The sequence below is a fragment of the Oncorhynchus clarkii genome, chromosome 9, assembly GCF_045791955.1.
Source record: "Oncorhynchus clarkii lewisi isolate Uvic-CL-2024 chromosome 9, UVic_Ocla_1.0, whole genome shotgun sequence".
NCBI lineage: Eukaryota > Metazoa > Chordata > Actinopteri > Salmoniformes > Salmonidae > Oncorhynchus > Oncorhynchus clarkii.
The window spans coordinates 66,605,234-66,626,075 of NC_092155.1; the positions used below are offsets into that span (position 1 = coordinate 66,605,234).

The 20,842-nt window shown below is 42.5% G+C and overlaps 1 protein-coding gene across 4 annotated transcripts; it reads left to right on the forward strand.

The window, feature by feature from the left end:
* Positions 1-7,315: 7,315 nt before the first annotated feature.
* Positions 7,316-18,668, forward strand: LOC139416793 (zinc finger protein 740-like). 4 transcript variants are annotated; one of them, XM_071165860.1, is made up of 7 exons: positions 7,316-7,410; positions 9,004-9,170; positions 9,580-9,813; positions 10,103-10,243; positions 10,363-10,492; positions 10,707-10,825; positions 15,834-18,668. In XM_071165860.1, the coding sequence occupies exons 2-7, from the start codon at positions 9,126-9,128 to the stop codon at positions 16,014-16,016; spliced, it is 852 nt and encodes a 283-aa protein (XP_071021961.1). In that variant the 5' UTR covers positions 7,316-7,410; positions 9,004-9,125; the 3' UTR covers positions 16,017-18,668. The 4 variants fall into 4 exon arrangements, with proteins under 4 accessions (XP_071021961.1, XP_071021964.1, XP_071021965.1 ...); XM_071165862.1 differs by having other exon boundaries at positions 7,331-7,410; positions 10,366-10,492; XM_071165863.1 differs by lacking the exon at positions 9,004-9,170.
* The last annotated feature ends 2,174 nt before the right edge of the window (positions 18,669-20,842 follow it).

Here is a 20,842-nt window from a genome sequence, read left to right on the forward strand (position 1 = left end):
GTTCGGCAAGCAGGTGTTCACATACTTTTGGTCATGTAGTGTATATACAGTATATATACAGTATCAGTCAAAAGTTTGGACACCTACTCATTCAAGGGTTTTTCTTTTTTATACTATTTTCTATATTGAAGAATAATAGTGAAGATATCAAAACTATGAAATAACACATGGAATCATGTAGTAAGCAAAAAAGTGTTAAACAAATCAAAATATATTGTATATTTTAGATGCATCAAAGTAGCCACCCTTTGCCTTGATGACAGCTTTGCGCACTCTTGGCATTCTCTCAACCAGCTTCACCTGGAATGCTTTTCAACCACCTTGAGGGAGTTCCCACATATGCTGAGCATTTGATGGCTGCTTTTTCTTCACTCTGCGGTCCAACTCATCCCAAACCAATTGGGTTGAGGTCGGGTAATTGTGGAAGCCAGGTCATCTAATGCAGCACTCCATCACTCTCTTTCTTGGTCAAATATTCCTTACACAGACTAGAGGTGTGTTGAGTCATTGACCTGTTGAAAAACAAATGATATTCCCACAACGCTCAAACCAGATGGGATGGCGTATCGCTGCAGAATGCTGCGGTAGCCATGCTGGTTAAGTGTGCCTTGAATTCTAAATAAATCACTGACAGTGTCACCAGCAAAGCACCTCCACACCATCACACCTCCTCCTCCATGCTTCACGGTGGGAACCACACATGCGGAGATCATCTGTTCACCTACTCATTTGTTCACCTACTCTGCGTCTCACAAAGACAAAGGGTGGCTACTTTGAAGAATCTCAAATATAAAATACATTTTGATTTGATTTATTTGTACAATTTTCTACATTATAGAATAATAGTGAAGACATCAAAGCTATGAAATAACACGTAGTAATCAAAAGTGTTAAACATGTCACGCCCTGACCTTAGAGAGCCTTTTTATTACTCTATTTGGTTAGGTCAGGGTGTGATTAGGGTGGGCATTCTAGGTTTTCTGTTTCTATGTTGGTGTGTTTGATTCCCTATCGGAGGCAGCTGCCTAAAGTTGTCTCTGATTGGGAATCAGATATAGGTTGTCAGTTTCCTTTTGGGTTTTGTGGAATCTTGTCTTTGCTTTGTGCACGACTAGTTCGGTTTGTGTTCAGTGGTTTTTCCCGGTGTTACGTTTTCAAATAAAGAGAGAATGTATGCCTACCACGCTGCACCTTGGTCCAGTCATTTATCATCCGACGACCAGCGTAACAAAACAAATCAATTTATATTTCATATTTGAGATTCTTCTTTGCCTTGATGACAGCTTTGCACACTCTTGACATTCTCTCAACCAGCTCCATGAGGTAGTCACCTGGAATGCATTTCAATTCACATAGTGCATTGTAGTTATTTGAGGGCTATCGCTGTGACAGCTTGGGAGGTTAATACACACAGCATGTGACAATGACAGAAGAAATTTCTCTCCAGAGGTAAAAGCGGTTTGCATTTGATGGTGAGGTATTCCAGATCGGAAGAACAAAAGGATTTGAGTTCATGTACGTTACCACAATCACACCATGAGTTGTTATCATAAAACAAACCCCTGAACCTTTCTTTTTCCCGGAGAGTTCTTTCTTCCTGTGAATGGAAGGGGACAATATATCCGGAGAGACCCATGACTCTGTCAAACCAAGTATGTTACAGTCCCTGATGTCTCTCTGGAAGGAGATCCTGGCCTTAAGCATGTCTACTTTATTTTCAAAGGAATAAACGTTATTGAGTGATATACTCGGAAGCGGTGGATGACATGCACGCTGCCTGAGTATGACTAGGGCCCTGCTTCCTCTTCCTTTTCTCTGGTTTCTGCATTTTGGTGCAGCCCCCGGGATGAATAGAGCTGTCTCGGGAAGTTCAAACAAAGGATCCAGGTCAAGGAAGTAAAATTTCTGCTCGAATTTCTAGTGAGTGCCACGCAATTGAATATCCATAAGTTATTTGAAATAAAAATTTGGCTTGTCACCTAAAACACTCACAAACTTTTACAGATGCACAATCGAGTGCATCCTGTCGGGCTGTATCACCGCCTGGTACGGCAACTGCTCTGCCCATAACCGTAAGGCTCTCCAGAGGGTAGTGAGGTCTGCACAACGCATCACCAGGTGCAAACTACCTGCCCCCCAGGACACCTACACCACCCGATGTCACATCAAGAACAACAACCACCCAAGCCACTGCCTTGTTCACCCGCTATCATCCAGAAGGCGAGGTCAGTACAGGTGCATCAAAGCGGGGATCGAGAGACTGAAAAACAGCTTCTATTTCAAGGCCATCAGACTGTTAAACAGCCATCACTAACATTGAGTGGCTGCTGCCAACATACTGACTCAAATCTCTAGGATGTAATAGATGTATCATTAGTCACTTGAAACAATGTCACTTTATATAATGTTTACATACCCTAAAGTACTCATCTCATATAGTACAGTGCCTTGCGAAAGTATTCGGCCCCCTTGAACTTCGCGACCTTTTGCCACATTTCAGGCTTCAAACATAAAGATATAAAACTGTATTTTTTGTGAAGAATCAACAACAAGTGGGACACAATCATGAAGTGGAACGACATTTATTGGATATTTCAAACTTTTTTAACAAATCAAAAACTGAAAAATTGGACTTGCAAAATTATTCAGCCCCTTTACTTTCAGTGCAGCAAACTCTCTCCAGAAGTTCAGTGAGGATCTCTGAATGATCCAATGTTGACCTAAATGACTAATGATGATAAATACAATCCACCTGTGTGTAATCAAGTCTCCGTATAAATGCACCTGCACTGTGATAGTCTCAGAGGTCCGTTAAAAGTGCAGAGAGCATCATGAAGAACAAGGAACACACCAGGCAGGTCCGAGATACTGTTGTGAAGAAGTTTAAAGCCGGATTTGGATACAAAAAGATTTCCCAAGCTTTAAACATCCCAAGGAGCACTGTGCAAGCGATAATATTGAAATGGAAGGAGTATCAGACCACTGCAAATCTACCAAGACCTGGCCGTCCCTCTAAACTTTCAGCTCATACAAGGAGAAGACTGATCAGAGATGCAGCCAAGAGGCCCATGATCACTCTGGATGAACTGCAGAGATCTACAGCTGAGGTGGGAGACTCTGTCCATAGGACAACAATCAGTCGTATATTGCACAAATCTGGCCTTTATGGAAGAGTGGCAAGAAGAAAGCCATTTCTTAAAGATATCCATAAAAAGTGTCGTTTAAAGTTTGCCAAAAGCCACCTGGGAGACACACCAAACATGTGGAAGAAGGTGCTCTGGTCAGATGAAACCAAAATTGAACTTTTTGGCAACAATGCAAAACGTTATGTTTGGCGTAAAAGCAACACAGCTCATCACCCTGAACACACCATCCCCACTGTCAAACATGGTGGTGGCAGCATCATGGTTTGGGCCTGCTTTTCTTCAGCAGGGACAGGGAAGATGGTTAAAATTGATGGGAAGATGGATGGAGCCAAATACAGGACCATTCTGGAAGAAAACCTGATGGAGTCTGCAAAAGACCTGAGACTGGGACGGAGATTTGTATTCCAACAAGACAATGATCCAAAACATAAAGCAAAATCTACAATGGAATGGTTCAAAAATAAACATATCCAGGTGTTAGAATGGCCAAGTCAAAGTCCAGACCTGAATCCAATCGAGAATCTGTGGAAAGAACTGAAAACTGCTGTTCACAAATGATCTCCATCCAACCTCACTGAGCTCGAGCTGTTTTGCAAGGAGGAATGGGAAAAAATTTCAGTCTCTCGATGTGCAAAACTGATAGAGACATACCCCAAGCGACTTACAGCTGTAATCGCAGCAAAAGGTGGCGCTACAAAGTATTAACTTAAGGGTGCTGAATAATTTTGCACGCCCAATTTTTCAGTTTTTGATTTGTTAAAAAAGTTTGAAATATCCAATAAATGTCGTTCCACTTCATGATTGTGTCCCACTTGTTGTTGATTCTTCACAAACAATACAGTTTTATATATTTATGTTTGAAGCCTGAAATGTGGCAAAAGGTTGCAAAGTTCAAGGGGGCCGAATACTTTCGCAAGGCACTGTATATACTGTACTCTATACCATCTACTGCAACTTGCCATCTTGATGTAATAAATGTATCACTAGCCACTTTAAACAATGACACTTTATATAATGTTTACATACCATAAATTACTCATCTCATATGTATATACTGTACTCTATACCATCTACTGCATCTTGCCTATGCCGTTCAGCCATCACACATTCATATATTTTTATGTACATATTCTTATTCATTCCTTTACACTTGTGTGTATAAGGTAGTTGTTGTGAAATTGTTAGATTACTTGTTAGATATTACTGCATGGTCGGAACTAGAAGTACAAGCATTTCACTACACTCACATTAACATCTGCTAACCATGTGTATGTGACAAATAAAATTTAATTTGATTTGAGACCCTTTGCTATGAGACTCGAAATTGAGCTCAGGTGGAACCTGGTTCCATTGATCATCCTTGAGATGTTTCTACAACTTAATTGGAGTCCACCTGGGGTAAATTAAATTATTGGACATGATTTGGAAAGGCACACTCCTGTCTATATAATGTATCACAGTTGACAGTGCATGTCAGATCAAAAACCAAGCCATGATGTCAAAGAAATTGTCTGTAGAGCTCGGAGACAGGATTGTGTCGAGGAACAGATCTGGGGAAGGGTACCAAAACATTTCTGCAGCATTGAAGGTCCCCAAGAACACAGTTCCCTCCATAATTCCTAAATGGAAGAAGTTTGGAACAACCAAGACTCTTCCTAGAGCTGGCCGTTTGGCCAAACTGAGCAATCGGGGAGAAGGGCCTTGGTCAGGGAGGTGACCAAGAACCCAATGGTAACTCTGACAGAGCTCCAGAGTTCCTCTGTGAAGATGGGAGAACCTTCCAGAAGGACAACCATCACTGCAGCACTCCACCAATCAGGCCTTTATGGTAGTAGCCAGACGGAAGCCACTGCTCAGTACACGGCACATGACAGCCTGCTTGGAGTTTGCCAAAATGCACCTAAAATATTCTCAGACCATGAGAAACAAGATTCTCTGGTCTGATGAAACCAAGATTGAACTCTTTGGCCTGAATGCCAAGAGTCACGTCTGGAGGAAACCTGGCACCATCCCTACGGTGAAGCGTAGTGGTGGCAGCATCATGCTGTGGGGATGTTTTTCAGCGGCAGGGACTAGGAGACTAGATAGGTTCGAGGGAAAGATGACTGAAGCAACGTACAGAGATGACCCTAAGCACACAGCCAAGACAATGCAGGAATGGCTTTGGGACAAGTCTCTGAATATCTTTGACAATTTAATCAAATTTATAATAAGTCTGTAACGTAACAAAATGTGGAAAAATTCAAGGGGTTTGAATACTTTCTGAATGCACTGTAAATAATTTCAACTTCCTTATATTAAGCAAACCAGATGGCACCATTTTATTTTCTTTTTTTGGATAGCCAGGGGGCACATTCCAACATTCAGACATCATTTACAAATGAAGCATGCATGCTTACTGAGTCCACCAGATCAGAGGCATTAGGGATGACCAGGGATGTTATATTGATACTTGTTCGTGAATTGAACCATTTTCCTGTCCTGCTAAGCATTCAAAATGTAACAAGAACTTTTGTGTGTCAGGGGAAATGTATGGAGTAAAAAGGGCATTTATTTATTTAGGACTGTAGTGAAGTAAACATATAAGTTGTCAAAAATATAAATAGCAAAGTACAGGAACCCCAAAAAACGACCTAAGTAGTGCTTCACACCACTGATCCTTTTTACTCATTTCTACTGTCCCTTCTGGGGTCTTTCTTCGAATAAAAAAATGTTGTTATTTGTCGTCATTCTTGAGCGAAACCTCAGAATCTCTTCATGTCTTCCCTTTTTCCACAGAACCTGTTGAAGCCTTGCTACAGCACGAACGCGACATACCTGTTCCAGCAGGATAAGTTATATGACATGAGTCTGGATACAAGGGACAAGTTAATACAGTGATCGACTATCTGAAGCTGTGGTTGATGTGGAAAGCTGTGGGCTCACATGGCTTGGCAGAGCGTGTAGACTGGGCTTTCGCCCATACACGGTACAATCAGATAGCCTATAGGTGTATTCATGGGTATTGGGTACAACCCAATGATGAATATAAACCCTGGATTGCTGATGCTATGTATTTGCCAATTAGAGGCTTTGAAGCCACTGTCCCATTTTGGCACTCCCCAGAAGGAGCAGTCCTCCATAGGAATGAATAAAATTATTTAGTATTTCAATTAAATACAACATTACATGTATTTAACTATATTTTTGTTGCAATGGGGACAGTAACATTCCATTTTTTTTTAAATGTTCTTATATATTTTTAAAATTTGTATGTTTAGCTCACGTAATACAATTTTGTCTGTAATATAATAAATGCGGCAAAACCAATGTAGACGTTAATAAATGCATTTCTATAGCTTCCAAAATATAAATATATTTTTACAATAATGCCAAGATGGAGGCGTTGAGGTTTTAAAACAGCACCACCTGTCTGTTATCTAGTGTAAATATACAGTAAATAATTGGTACAACCCCCATGGCTGTAATTCTAAATAAGGTGACTCCTTATCTCAGATCTCTAATTTGAAGATTTTGATAAAACCTATGTCAATGAAAGATGTTTTTTAAATGGAATGGAATTAATCATTTGTCCCTGTCTGTCCCTTAGGTTTCTGGTAGAGGAGATGAAGAAACATGAGTGATTTCAACTCATAGAGAAGGTGAGATTTTATTGGTAGTAATGTACACACTACAGAAGGTTTTTATTTTCCCATTTTCATCTCACCAAGGTCTTCTGCTCTCCCATTGAACAGCCAGAGTTTGTGACTGTGTGTTTCTGGTTCAGCTTGCTGGGAAAGCAGAACAGTCCAGATTATCAAAACGATTGTCAAAGGTTGGTGTATGAAGTAGTTTACTGTGATGACAGTAATGTTTTTATGTGGCACCTTAATTGGGGAGGATGGGGTCATAATAATGTCTGGAACTGAAAAAAATGGAACTCATGGGAGAATTACCAAATATTTTTTTATAACTAACTCAAGATAGACTAAATCCATCTTGCTGGCCACTGGGCTTCCTTTCTATCACCATATTTGGTGGAGTGTAAAACAGGATGCTTCATATTTATACATCCGGGGAAATATCTGAGTCATTGTTCCATATGTGAAACTATCCATTATCTTTCCCTTACCAACATGGCCGACATTATGCGTCGTTGTTCTCAAATCACGTGGACGCGCTCTACGGGTGAACACTTCCGGTAGCGTTTCCTGTGTTTGTAAACTGAGAAAAATTGGAACTCCGACAAGAAATATTAATCTGCAAAACTCAACAAAATCTTAAGGTAAACCAATTCTAAAATGTACTTCCCAACAAAGCCACCATAGAATTAACAATGCATATGATTAAGTTATTTCCCAGAATTGTAAGGCAAATTAGAGTTTTAACAATGTGTAGTTTGCTCAACCCGCACGCCCTGCCTGTTGTTGTGTTATCTGTGTGGGTGGGGACTCAACCAGTGAGTCTTCTTCTTGACTAGCTTCACCTAAGCAGACCCTTGCTTTACTCAGACGTTACTTCATGATCGATTATTCACAAAATATTTAGCGGAACAATATTTTCACTCATCTTACCCATGTCTTGGTATTTGGCCTCGAAAACTCAGGCAGACTGTGATGTCTAGTTAGCTAGCTAGATAGATGGCTAGCTAGCTTATTAGGTAACTAGCTAACGTTGAGCTGGCAAATATTTTCTCTCTCAGTATTCAGACATTATTGTAGCTAATTAGAGCACTGAATACTACTGCTTTTTTTTACAGGCCTTTATGTATTGCAATATCAAAACATAGGTTATCTATCCAATGCATTTGACCCATACTGCATTATCATTGTGCTGTGGGTGTGAGGTTTAACAAGCTAACTAGCTTGGTAGACCCTCACTTACAGGCAGCTTTAACAAGCTAGGTAGACCCTCACTTCCAGGCAGCTTTAACAAGCTAGCTAGCTAAGTAGACCCTCACTTCCAGGCAGCTTTAACAAGCTAGCTAGCTAAGTAGACCCTCACTTCCAGGCAGCTTTAACAAGCTAGCTAGCTAGGGAGACCCTCACTTCCAGGCAGCTTTAACAAGCTAGCTAGCTAGGGAGACCCTCACTTCCAGGCAGCTTTAACAAGCTAGCTAGCTAGGGAGACCCTCACTTCCAGGCAGCTTTAACAAGCTAGCTAGGGAGACCCTCACTTCCAGGCAGCTTTAACACGCTAGCTAGGTAGACCTTCACTTCCAGGCAGCTTTAACAAGCTAGCTAGGTAGACCTTCACTTCCAGGCAGCGTTAACAAGCTAGCTAGCTAGGTAGACCCTCACTTCCAGGCAGCGTTAACAAGCTAGCTAGCTAGGTATAGACCCTCACTTCCAGGCAGCTTTAGCTGGCCCTTTGCAGGAAGACCAGAGTACTTACATAGAAGATGATCAACTGTGTGGCTAGGCTAAATTAGGCTTTCTTGTTTGTTTTTGTACTTGACTCCAAAAATGTGATATATCGTTAGCATTATACTTTGGTCAATATTGAATGTTCTCTTGAGTAACTTGCACATACATGAATCATCACCCCTTCTCAGATCATCCTCATGAACTACAAGATCATTTTAAAAACTGTTTGTCCTTGTCTAGCTTTATTTCTGTCTTCATTGCAACAATGTTTTATGTTTTCCATGGGAAGAGGTGGCATACACCAAACAATCGTGGCTGCTTTCTCCAAGCCTGATATAAACTTCCTTTGTTGAGTTGATAAAGCCAAATGTATAAAAGCACCCTTGATGATTAATCCAACTTGCACTGTAACTAGTATATATAGGCCTGAATATAAATACCAGTAGTCATAGTCCAAATAAAAATAAACAAAATACAATCATTTTGGCCTCACAATAACCCTCTATTTCCAGGCCTTGGCCCCTGATTATTTGGGTGAGTGTGGTCTCTTCTCACACCCCTCATCCTGAGTGACCCCCCTTGACGCACCCCTTTACCCCCAAACACACACACGCATTCAAACCACGCACCGGCGATGACACACCATCCCAACAACTCCGTTCGAGACCACATGAAATGGGTCAGTTGAATTCTCCTTTCATCGTTGTTTTGTTTCTATTTATTTAGTCTCTTGTTTATTGTCTCTGTTCCCTCTTCCTCACAGTTTTCCCTTAGAAGCCTGACACACCAGTGTTGTTCCTGCAGGCTGGGTTGATGACCCTCCTAGGCCACCATACTACGCTCCAACTGACCTGCTGTTTGTGTTGTTCCTGCAGGCTGGGTTGATGACCCTCCTAGGCCACCATTTTACGCTCCAACTGACCTGCTGTTTGTGTTGTTCCTGCAGGCTGGGTTGATGACCCTCCTAGGCCACCATTCTACGCTCCAACTGACCTGCTGTTTGTGTTGTTCTTGCGGGCTGGGTTGATGACCCTCCTAGGCCACCATTCTATACTCCAACTGAACTGCTGTTTGTGTTGTTCCTGTAGGCTGGGTTGCTGGGCTGTGAGACGGTGCTGTCCAGCATCGCACTGATGCAGGCCAACAACATGTCCGGCAGTCAGAAGAAGTTGACCTCACAGCACGGCCAGGGTCAGAGAGACAACAACAACCCTGAAAGCCACCAGCACCAGTCTCACGAGGCTCACCACGGCCACCACAACAACCACCAGGCCCACCACAGCCACATGGTCCTGCCCTCGGGAGTCAGCTGCCCACCCCTGGTGAGAAACAGAGACACACTAATGTTATAGGCCCATAGGACGTAGTCTACACACAAGTTCTTCTGTGTTCATTGGCATGGAAAAACAACACTGTTGTTGTTTACATTTGGCAATTAATCAGAAATTATGTTTATGTAATTATTGTAAATCTATCAGCAATCTAAAACATATAATTAATATCTAAGCCGTAGCTCTATTTTGGTGAGCATGTTATAGACTTGAAATACCAACAACACCCCCCTCCCCCCATTTTGTATTTATTTATTTCCCCCCTCTTTCTCCTCGATAGTTAATCAGAAAAGATGGACACTCATTTCACACACCCAGGCTGCTGGATGAGAAAGATATGCAGGCCAGCCAGAATATGCAATCGACAAAGAAGAAGCACAGAAAATCAGGAACACCCAACAAACTGAGAGAGAAAGTGGAGGTAAGTAGTGTGTGCGATGGGGAAATGAAATATACAATGTTGGATACACTTATAGGACAGTAGTGTTTGTGTGTAATATGAGAAGTTGTACTCTTCTGAACACTCATTGGGTTTCTCAGCAGGTGGAGATGGATATTAACGGTGATGATGATCATGATTCACTAGTACAGAAGAACTTCATTTGTGAGCACTGCTATGGAGCATTCCGAAGTAGCTACCACCTGAAGAGGCACATCCTCACTCATACAGGTTGAAATCACTATCCCTTTCCACTTCCTTGCTCAGGAATACTCAGCAAATGTGGAAACAGTTATAACATTCATCTGAAAAACAATCACATAGTAGAGACCTATGCACGACTCTCACTCACAACCAAAAACCAATGTTTTATTTTTGTTAAGTAAAATATCCATCAAAGTCATCCATACCATTATGTTTTGAACAGTGTTTTTGTGTTGTTTAGGAGAGAAGCCGTTTGCATGCGACGTGTGTGACATGCGGTTTATTCAGCGATATCATCTGGACAGACACAAGAGAGTTCACAGTGGAGAGAAGCCCTACCAGTGTGATCGCTGCAATCAAGTAAGAGAGATCTGCACTGCACACTGTGCACACACACACCTGGTACACACACACACTACCCCATTCCTAACACACACACACACACCTGGTACACACACTACCCCATTCCTAACACACACACACTCACCTGGTACACACACTGCCCCATTCCTAACACACACACACACCTGGTGCACACACTACCCGATTCCTAATACACACACACACACACCGGGGGCACACACTATCCCATTCCTAACACACACACCTGGTATCAGCATGACAGGATACAATGTTTTGGAATGTTCAAATAAAAATATGTTATGTAGAACCAACATACCTTTCTGAAGTGTAATCCCAACATGTTTTAAGCTGACCCCCATTGAACATGTTAACAAAAACTCCAAGGTAACCTGTCTAAATGAGTACCTCCCCGCAGCACTCACATCTGTAAATATGAAGTGCTTTGAAAGGCTGGTCATGACACATCAGCGCCATCGTTCCAGACACCCTGAAGCCACTCCAATTTGCTTACCTCCCCAACAGAAACACAGATGATGCTAAATAGATCTGATGAAGCAATCTCAACTGCACTTCACACTGCCCTCTCCCAGCTGGGATTGAACATCTCCATCTGTAACTGGGTCTTAGACTTCCTAACGGGCTGCCTCCAGGTGGTGAGGGTAGGCAACAACACATATGCCATGCTGACCCTCAACATAGGGGCCCCTCTAGGGTGTGTGCTTAGTCCCCTCCTGTACTCCTTGTTCACCCACGATTGCGTGGCCGCTCATGACTCCAACACCATCATCAAGTTTGCTGACGGTGGTAGGCCTGATCACAGAGGGAGGAGGTCAGAGAGTTGGCAGTGTGGCACCATGACAACAACCTCTACCTCAATGTCAGTAAGACCAAGGATCTGATCGTGGACTAAAGAGGGGAGAGCACGCCTCCATCCACATTGATAGGTCTCTAGTGGAGTGGGTCAAGAACTTTATTTTCTTTGGTGTCCACATCACTAAGGACTTAACATGGTCCACACCCGCACCATCGTGAAGAGGACACGACAGCGCCTCTTGCCCCTCAGGAGGCTGAAAAGATTTGGCATGGGCCATCGGATCCTCAAAGCTTTACAGCTGCACCATCAAGAGCATCTTGACTGGCTGCATCACCGCTTGGTATGGCAAATGCACCACTCTCGACCGCAAAGCGCTACAGAAGGTGGGGCCTAGCTCCCTACCAGAGCACCGGCTCTCGGACCAACAGGCTCCGAGACAACTTCTACCCTCAAGCCATAAGACTGCTAAATAGTTTATTAATGTTTACCCGGACTATATTGCACTGACTCTACACACACACACACACTCACAATACTATACCCACACTCACACAAAACCCACACACATTCACTACATACACACACACTTATACTTTTATTTTGCTGCTACCACTCGGTTTTACTCTTAATATTATCTATCCTGGTACCTAGTCACTTACCCTGCCTTCATGTGCATTTAATATATATATTTTTTGACCTTTATTTAAAATGGATTCATTTGTTTTTTCCCCTCAATCTACACACAATACCCCATAATGACAAAGAAAAACCAGGTATTTAGAAATTGTTGCTAATTTATTCAAAATAAAAAAATGTAAATATCACGTTTACTTAAGTATTCAGACCTTTTACTCAGTAAAGCACCTTTGGCAGTGATTACAGCGTCAAGTCGTCTTGGGTATGATGCTACAAGCTTGGCACACTTGTATTTGGGGAATTTCTCCATTCTCTACAGATTCTCTCAAGCTGTCAGGTTGGATGGGGAGTGTCGCTGCATAGCTATTTTCAGGTCTCTCCAGAGATGTTCAAGTCCGGGCTCTGGCTGGGACACTCAAGGACATTCAGAGACTTGTCCCGAAGCCACTCCTGCGTTATCTTGGTTGTGTGCTTAGGGTCGTTGTCCTGTTGGAAGGTGAACCTTCGCCCCAGTGAGGATCTGAGCACTCTGGAGCAGGTTTTCATCAAGGATCTCTCTGTACTTTCCTCTGTTCATCTTTGCCTTGATCCTGAATAGTCTCCCAGTCCCTGTCGCTGAAAAACATCCCCAATGCATGATGCTGCCACCACCATGCTTCACCGTAAGATTGTTGCTAGGTTTCCTCCAGACATGATGCTTTGCTTTCAGGCCAAAGAGTTCAATCTTGGTTTCACCAGGCCAGAGAATCTTGTTTCTCATGGTCTGAGAGTCCTTTAGGTGCCTTTTGGCAAACATCAAGCAGGCTGTCATGTGCCTTTTACTGAGGAGTGGCTTCTGTCTGGCCACTACCATAAAGGCCTGATTGGTGGAGTGCTGCAGAGATGGTTGTCCTTCTGGAAGGTTCTCCCATCTTCACAGAGAAACTCTGGGGCTCTGTCAGAGTGACTATTGGGTTCTTGGTCACCTCCCTGACCAGTTTGGCCGGGCGGCCAGCTCCAAGAAGAGTCTTGGTGGTTTCAAACTTCTTCCTTTTAAGAGTGATGGAGGCCACTGTGTTCTTGGGGACCTTCAATGCTGCATAAATGTTTTGGTACCCTTCCCCAGATCTGTTCCTCGACAGTCCTGTTTCGGAGCTCTACGGACAATTTCTTTGACATCATGGCTTTGTTTTTGCTCTGACATGCACTGTCAACTGTGGGACCTTATATAGACAGGTGTGTGCCTTTCCAAATCATGTCCAATTAATTGAATTTCCACAGGAGGATGCCAATCAATTTGTAGAAACATATCAAGGATGATTAATGGAAATGGGATGCACCTGAGCTCAATTTTGAGTCTCGTAGCAAAGAGTCTGAATACTTATGTAGATAAGGTATTCCTGTTTTTTTATTTTATAAATTTGCAAAAACCTTTTTCTGCTTTGTTATTATGGGGTATTGTGTGTAGATTAATGAGGGGAAAATGTATTTAACCTATTTTTACAATAAGTCTGTAACGTAACAACATTTGGAAAAGGTCAAGGGGTCTGAATACTTTCCGAATGCACTGTATCTACTGTATCTCAGATACCGTGTACACCTGCACATTGATCTGGTACTCCCTGTAAATACAGTGCCTTGCGAAAGTATTCAGCCCCCTTGAACTTTGCGACCTTTTGCCACATTTCAGGCTTCAAACATAAAGATATAAAACTGTATTTTTTTGTGAAGAATCAACAACAAGTGGGACACAATCATGAAGTGGAATGACATTTATTGGATATTTCAAACTTTTTTAACAAATCAAAAACTGAAAAATTGGGCGTGCAAAATTATTCAGCCCCTTTACTTTCAGTGCAGCAAACTCTCTCCAGAAGTTCAGTGAGGATCTCTGAATGATCCAATGTTGACCTAAATGACTAATGATGATAAATACAATCCACCTGTGTGTAATCAAGTCTCCGTATAAATGCACCTGCACTGTGATAGTCTCAGAGGTCCGTTAAAAGCGCAGAGAGCATCATGAAGAACAAGGAACACACCAGGCAGGTCCGAGATACTGTTGTGAAGAAGTTTAAAGCCGGATTTGGATACAAAAAGATTTCCCAAGCTTTAAACATCCCAAGGAGCACTGTGCAAGCGATAATATTGAAATGGAAGGAGTATCAGACCACTGCAAATCTACCAAGACCTGGCCGTCCCTCTAAACTTTCAGCTCATACAAGGAGAAGACTGATCAGAGATGCAGCCAAGAGGCCCATGATCACTCTGGATGAACTGCAGAGATCTACAGCTGAGGTGGGAGACTCTGTCCATAGGACAACAATCAGTCGTATATTGCACAAATCTGGCCTTTATGGAAGAGTGGCAAGAAGAAAGCCATTTCTTAAAGATATCCATAAAAAGTGTTGTTTAAAGTTTGCCACAAGCCACCTGGGAGACACACCAAACATGTGGAAGAAGGTGCTCTGGTCAGATGAAACCAAAATTGCACTTTTTGGCAACAATGCAAAACATTATGTTTGGCGTAAAAGCAACATAGCTGAACACACCATCCCCACTGTCAAACATGGTGGTGGCAGCATCATGGTTTGGGCCTGCTTTTCTTCAGCAGGGACAGGGAAGATGGTTAAAATTGATGGGAAGATGGATGGAGCCAAATACAGGACCATTCTGGAAGAAAACCTGATGGAGTCTGCAAAAGACCTGAGACTGGGTCGGAGATTTGTCTTCCAACAAGACAATGATCCAAAACATAAAGCAAAATCTACAATGGAATGGTTCAAAAATAAACATATCCAGGTGTTAGAATGGCCAAGTCAAAGTCCAGACCTGAATCCAATCGAGAATCTGTGGAAAGAACTGAAAACTGCTGTTCACAAATGCTCTCCATCCAACCTCACTGTGCTCGAGCTGTTTTGCAAGGAGGTATGGGAAAAAATGTCAGTCTCTCGATGTGCAAAACTGATAGAGACATACCCCAAGCGACTTACAGCTGTAATCACAGCAAAAGGTGGCGCTACAAAGTATTTACTTAAGGGGGCTGAATAATTTTGCACGCCCAATTTTTCAGTTTTTGATTTGTTAAAAAAGTTTTAAATATCCAATAAATGTCGTTCCACTTCATGATTGTGTCCCACTTGTTGTTGGTTCTTCTCAAAAAAATACAGTTTTATATCTTTATGTTTGAAGCCTGAAATGTGGCAAAAGGTCGCAAAGTTCAAGGGGACCGAATACTTTCGCAAGGCACTGTAGCTCCATTCTTGTGTATTTCATTCCTCTTGTTACAATTTTTCTTTTCATTACATTTTTTTAACTCTCCATTGTTGGGACGGGCTCGTAAGCAAGCATTTCACAGTTCAGTTTTCACCCGTGTATTCGGCACTTGAAACATAGAAATAGTTTTGATTTGTAGAATAAGGAATCATGTCGGCTCTATTCATCACATTTCTATCTGCAGCACTCCACAGTGTTTTCCTGTTGAACATGATTCAGGGTTGGAGTCAATAGGTAGGTACATTACAGACTCCCGTCATTTGTGGTTATGAGTTTTCTCTCCCTCTACCCTCGTTTCAGAACTTCTCACGGACGGACCGTCTGCTACGTCACCGGCGTCTGTGTGGAGCGAGGACCAGCCTTCCCAAGGAGGAGAACCAGTCATTCTCCTGCGAGAGCAGAGGAGCCTACTCCCAGGATGCACCTGGGCACACGGCCACCTGGAGCCCCCTACAGCAGCAGAACAGCCGTCTGGCTGTCTAACCTCTGACCCCTCGGAGAAACCCCCCCCATCTAACACAGTCAGCCGTCCTCAGCTCAATGATGCCACATACTGGAGCAGACCAGTACTGCGTTGTCCCTCAGCCCAGATAAACCTGGCTAAGACAAAGACACCAAACCTTATGCTGTTCTCAACACTGAGCTCATATCCTGTTGATGGGATAGTGAATAATTTTCTACTCATTTTATTCTAATTTTTGTATCGTTACGTACATGGTACAAGACCTAGGGTGGGAGGGGTTTGGGCAAGCTGTCATATTACTATGGCAATAATGAATTCACAAACTGATATGTTGTAGCCTTAATTGGACTAGTATTTTTTGGACTGTGAATGATCCATGGACACTCAATGTAAGGTTGGCTTGGTCAAACCAATATGCTCCCCTGGCTTAGATTTTTTACCATTGAGTGTTTGTGGAAGCTCACCAATGGGCAATTCTGCCCTACCAAGCATAAAGGCAGTAACTGCTCATAGCGTGGAACTGATAAATATGGCTTTTATTTACCTTGGTTTCACAGTAACTTTATGCAGTTACTGCTAACATGACCCCCATTTTCTCCAAAATACAATACAATAGAGGCAGGATACTTGTCCACACGATTAAGCATGTATTTAATGTAGCAAAAAATGACAGTAACTCATTTTTGACCAAATGAGCAGTTACTGCGTTTTTGCTTGGTAGGGCAGAATACTGATCAGTAACCTAGGACACTCTTCTTCTTCCACAAGCAGCCTCAGTGTTCATTGGCCAACCAGGTCATACTATGGACATTTAAGTTATTTTAAGGACAACGGTGAACATGCATCCTTGTGGTCTTGAACCGCTCAGATTCATTCAAAGTTGGTTCTGTTGCTGCTGCTTGTAGCTCGCTAGCTCCTGGTCTACCTTGTTAGGGAATGGTCATCAACTAATAGCTGATCCAACCTTCATGTAGAGACCATTAGGGAGTTCATGGCACATTTCTTGTTCTCTGTTGTGTCCCCCACACATCCATCCAGTCCTTGTTATGGGTTTGATTCAATGCTGTCTAAATATGTCACTTTGTCATTTGATACACTTTCCATATGTTGTTTAACTCTAGAATCTCTCATAGCTACCGTTTTGGGCATAGTGACCATAGAAATATAATTACTAATGTCCATTCTATTATTCTATTTCTATGTTAGTGACCTATAGTCTTGTCAGTGAATGTTCAGGACTGTGTATGTAGGCCTATTCTATATTCATTCACTCTGGGGAGTCTGTCTTTCCTAACTCTTGTGTTATTTTAATTCCTTTTTATCAAATGTCCTGAGTGCGTTGATCCAGCTTGTCATATTTCATATGTCTGATGTTTTTTTTTTTAAAGAAGGGGTCATCATAAGCAGCAGGTGAAGCAGGATGGTTGACCTCTCAACATTGACCTTCTCTGCCAACATGTTTGTGAATGAATACTTCCTCTATAATATCATACCATGTTGTGTTTATTCACCTCTGGCATCTTCAGTGAAGATGACCATTTCTGATCCAAAAGGACACCTACAGCCTAGGCACTCCTGAGAGCATTAGATAAATATAACCAGTATGGTAATAGCTATTGCTTCCACCTGTCTGTGTTCAGATCTACAGGCATGGCTAGGCAGTAGGTTTGGAATTCAGTATATCTACTCCATGGGGTACTTTTCATTCACATTTTTATTGGAGTGTCTCAAGCTCCCTTATGGTAGCCTGGTCCCAGATCAGTTTGTACTGGTTTGCCAACTCCTGTAAGTAGACTTGCACAAGTGTTGACTTCTGCAAGCTGGAACAGCTCATAGGTGCATCTGGGTACATTACTCATCTGTAGCGTGAGGCAGCTTGATATACAAGTACACCTCCTGGACAGGACGCTAGTCTATCGCAGACCCTTACGCCTAATCTATCTCCTTGATGCTGAGTGCCAAGCGGGGACGCACCAGGTCCCATTTTTACAGTCTTTGGTATGACTCTGCTGAGGATCGACCTTCCAATCTCAGGGCGGACACTCTAATCACAAGGCCACTGAGTCGGTCATTGTCATATCATCGACCGTGAGACTGGGATATACAGCACCAACAGATCTGGGGCAAGGCTATCATGATGACATGCTGTATCTATAAACACTGGAGGGAGGAAGCCTGAAATATAGGAGAAACAACAGTTATCTGTATAGACGTCAGGGTTTTATAGAGGACCAGTAGTTACTATTGCATCACTGTCAGACTGTTGTGTCAAAGGAGTTTTATGGCAGCCAGTTTTCTACTGCTAAATTTATTTTAATATATATTTTAAAATGTCATTTAAATTAGGAGTAGAGGCAGAACTGCCACTAGTGCCTGTCTAGGTGTAGCTGTTATGATTAGTCCATTAACTTTTTTATTACTGGTAGTTTTGCATGCATTTGTGATCCCCTAAGTTAAATGAAGTGATCTTGTTTTTGGTAAAGACAGTAAAAATGTTTTTTTGGTCAAATTAGGTTTTGTTTTTAAAATAATAACTTTGTTATTGTCATGATTCTAGTCCCCATCACAGGCAAATGGAAGTCAATTTTTGACCCGGTAAGACATACTGTAGTGAATGGAAAACTAGGGCATCAAGCTTAAATAAAGGTGTTTCTCTTTTTAAAGTTTTTAAACATGTGGTACTGTTCTGGCTTTCTAAAATGACTAAGGGAGATGTAGTTTCACCCATCTTTCCAGGAGATGGCACACGGGTTCAACTGAATTGGAAGCCAACTATATTGCATAGTTGCAAGACCTGCTATACACCACTAGAGGAGCCTATATCCCTGGTCATTACATCTATGATCGTGACCTAACAGCAGCAGGCAGGTGTTGATACTATTCTCAATTTTATCTCGTACTGATAGCATTAGAGCAGTACATTTGTTCAGAGATGGTTTGGGAAGAAAGGGAGTGAAGCGACCTTAGATGGCCTAGCTGGTTGAGTGAGAATAACATTGTACATTATGGGAGAGTGGTGTTGAGACAATAGGTTGGAGTAGCCTACCAACTGTCTGAACAAATCCTGAGCTGGGTCCATCCCTCTCTTGTATTGGGGCTTTCCCTTCTTTACCTCTCCCCCTCTCTTTTTGGGGCCATCACTTCCTTTCCATTCCTCTCCACTTCATATGTGACCTATCCATCCCCCATACCACTTTTTGGGGGTATTCTGTCCAAACCCCTCTCTTCCCCTGTATTGGGGCTATACCTGTCCTCTCCCCCATTATTGACCAGGCTTTGTAATTAAACCTCCAGGAACGATTAGCTGGATGAGATCCGCCTGAACTGGAGGTTGCAGACCAGGGAGTGTGTGCTCTGACGTTCCCTCTCCATCCCTGATTTACAGCACCCACAGGCTGGAGTACTACACTGGGCTGCCTTAAGTGAGGGAAGAGGAGAGAGGGTGATACCACTCCATCATTGCAGAGAGTGTTGTAATCATCCAGGTTTGAAATCATTCTGCAGACAGACTATGTCTGCAGACAGACTGTATTTGCGTCCCAAATGACAACCTTTTCCCTACATAGTGCACTACTTTTCACCAGAGGGTCTATAAAGTGAATCTTTATTGCACACGGTTCATTAAAGATTCACTTCCTCGTTCCTTCTCACCCCATCTCCCATTCAACACGACCTCTACACAAGTGTAGAATGGGAGATATGACCACAGTGGTATTACTAACTACCGGTGGTGGCCACACTGGTATTACTAACTACCGGTGGTGGCCACACTGGTATTACTAACTACAGGTGGTGGCCACACTGGTATTACTAACTACCGGTGGTGGCCACACTGGTATTACTAACTACCGGTGGTGGCCACACTGGTATTACTAACTACCGGTGGTGGCCACACTGGTATTACTAACTACCGGTGGTGGCCACACTGGTATTACTAACTACAGGTGGTGGCCACACTGGTATTACTAACTACCGGTGGTGGCCACACTGGTATTACTAACTACCGGTGGTGGCCACACTGGTATTACTAACTACCGGTGGTGGCCACACTGGTATTACTAACTACCGGTGGTGGCCACACTGGTATTAATAACTACCGGTGGTGGCCACACTGGTATTACTAACTACCGGTGGTGGCCACACTGGTATTACTAACTACCGGTGGTGGCCACACTGGTATTACTAACTACCGGTGGTGGCCACACTGGTATTACTAACTACCGGTGGTGGCCACACTGGTATTACTAACTACAGGTGGTGGCCACACTGGTATTACTGGCCACCCAGTAATGAAAATTATGAAATATGAATACAGAAATTGCCTTGTCACTTGAATCCTAGATTTCAGCTTTAAGCAATTAAAAGTGTGATAGAACAGTTGTTTTATACATGAGTATCTAGTCGTGCTTCTAAGGTAAACCCTAGCCTATTAGTAAACAGATACCAAATACTTTTCCATTACAAGTAGGCTTTTCTATACATTCTGAAATCCCATCAACTCTGCACAGAGAACCCATGAAGACCAAAATAACATCAATTTTCAAAAACTCAATGCAATTTTTCTGAAATGATATATGAGGGTCTGAATCCTAATACGGAGTATAATGCAGAAGCATAATAAACCCATATAAGAACTGTTCAGAGGACCTGAGATGTCAGTGAGCATTAAGTGCTCTCTTGGGACAGGAAAGCAAGAATGGACCCTTATTAAATGGCAGCCATTTTACATGACTGACTGCATTTTCAGCTGCTTGAGGGTGACAAACAAAATGGCCTCCAAATAGTTGGATTCATTGGTAAATGCATGACTAAAAATAGATAGCAAATCAACTCTATGATGCACAGG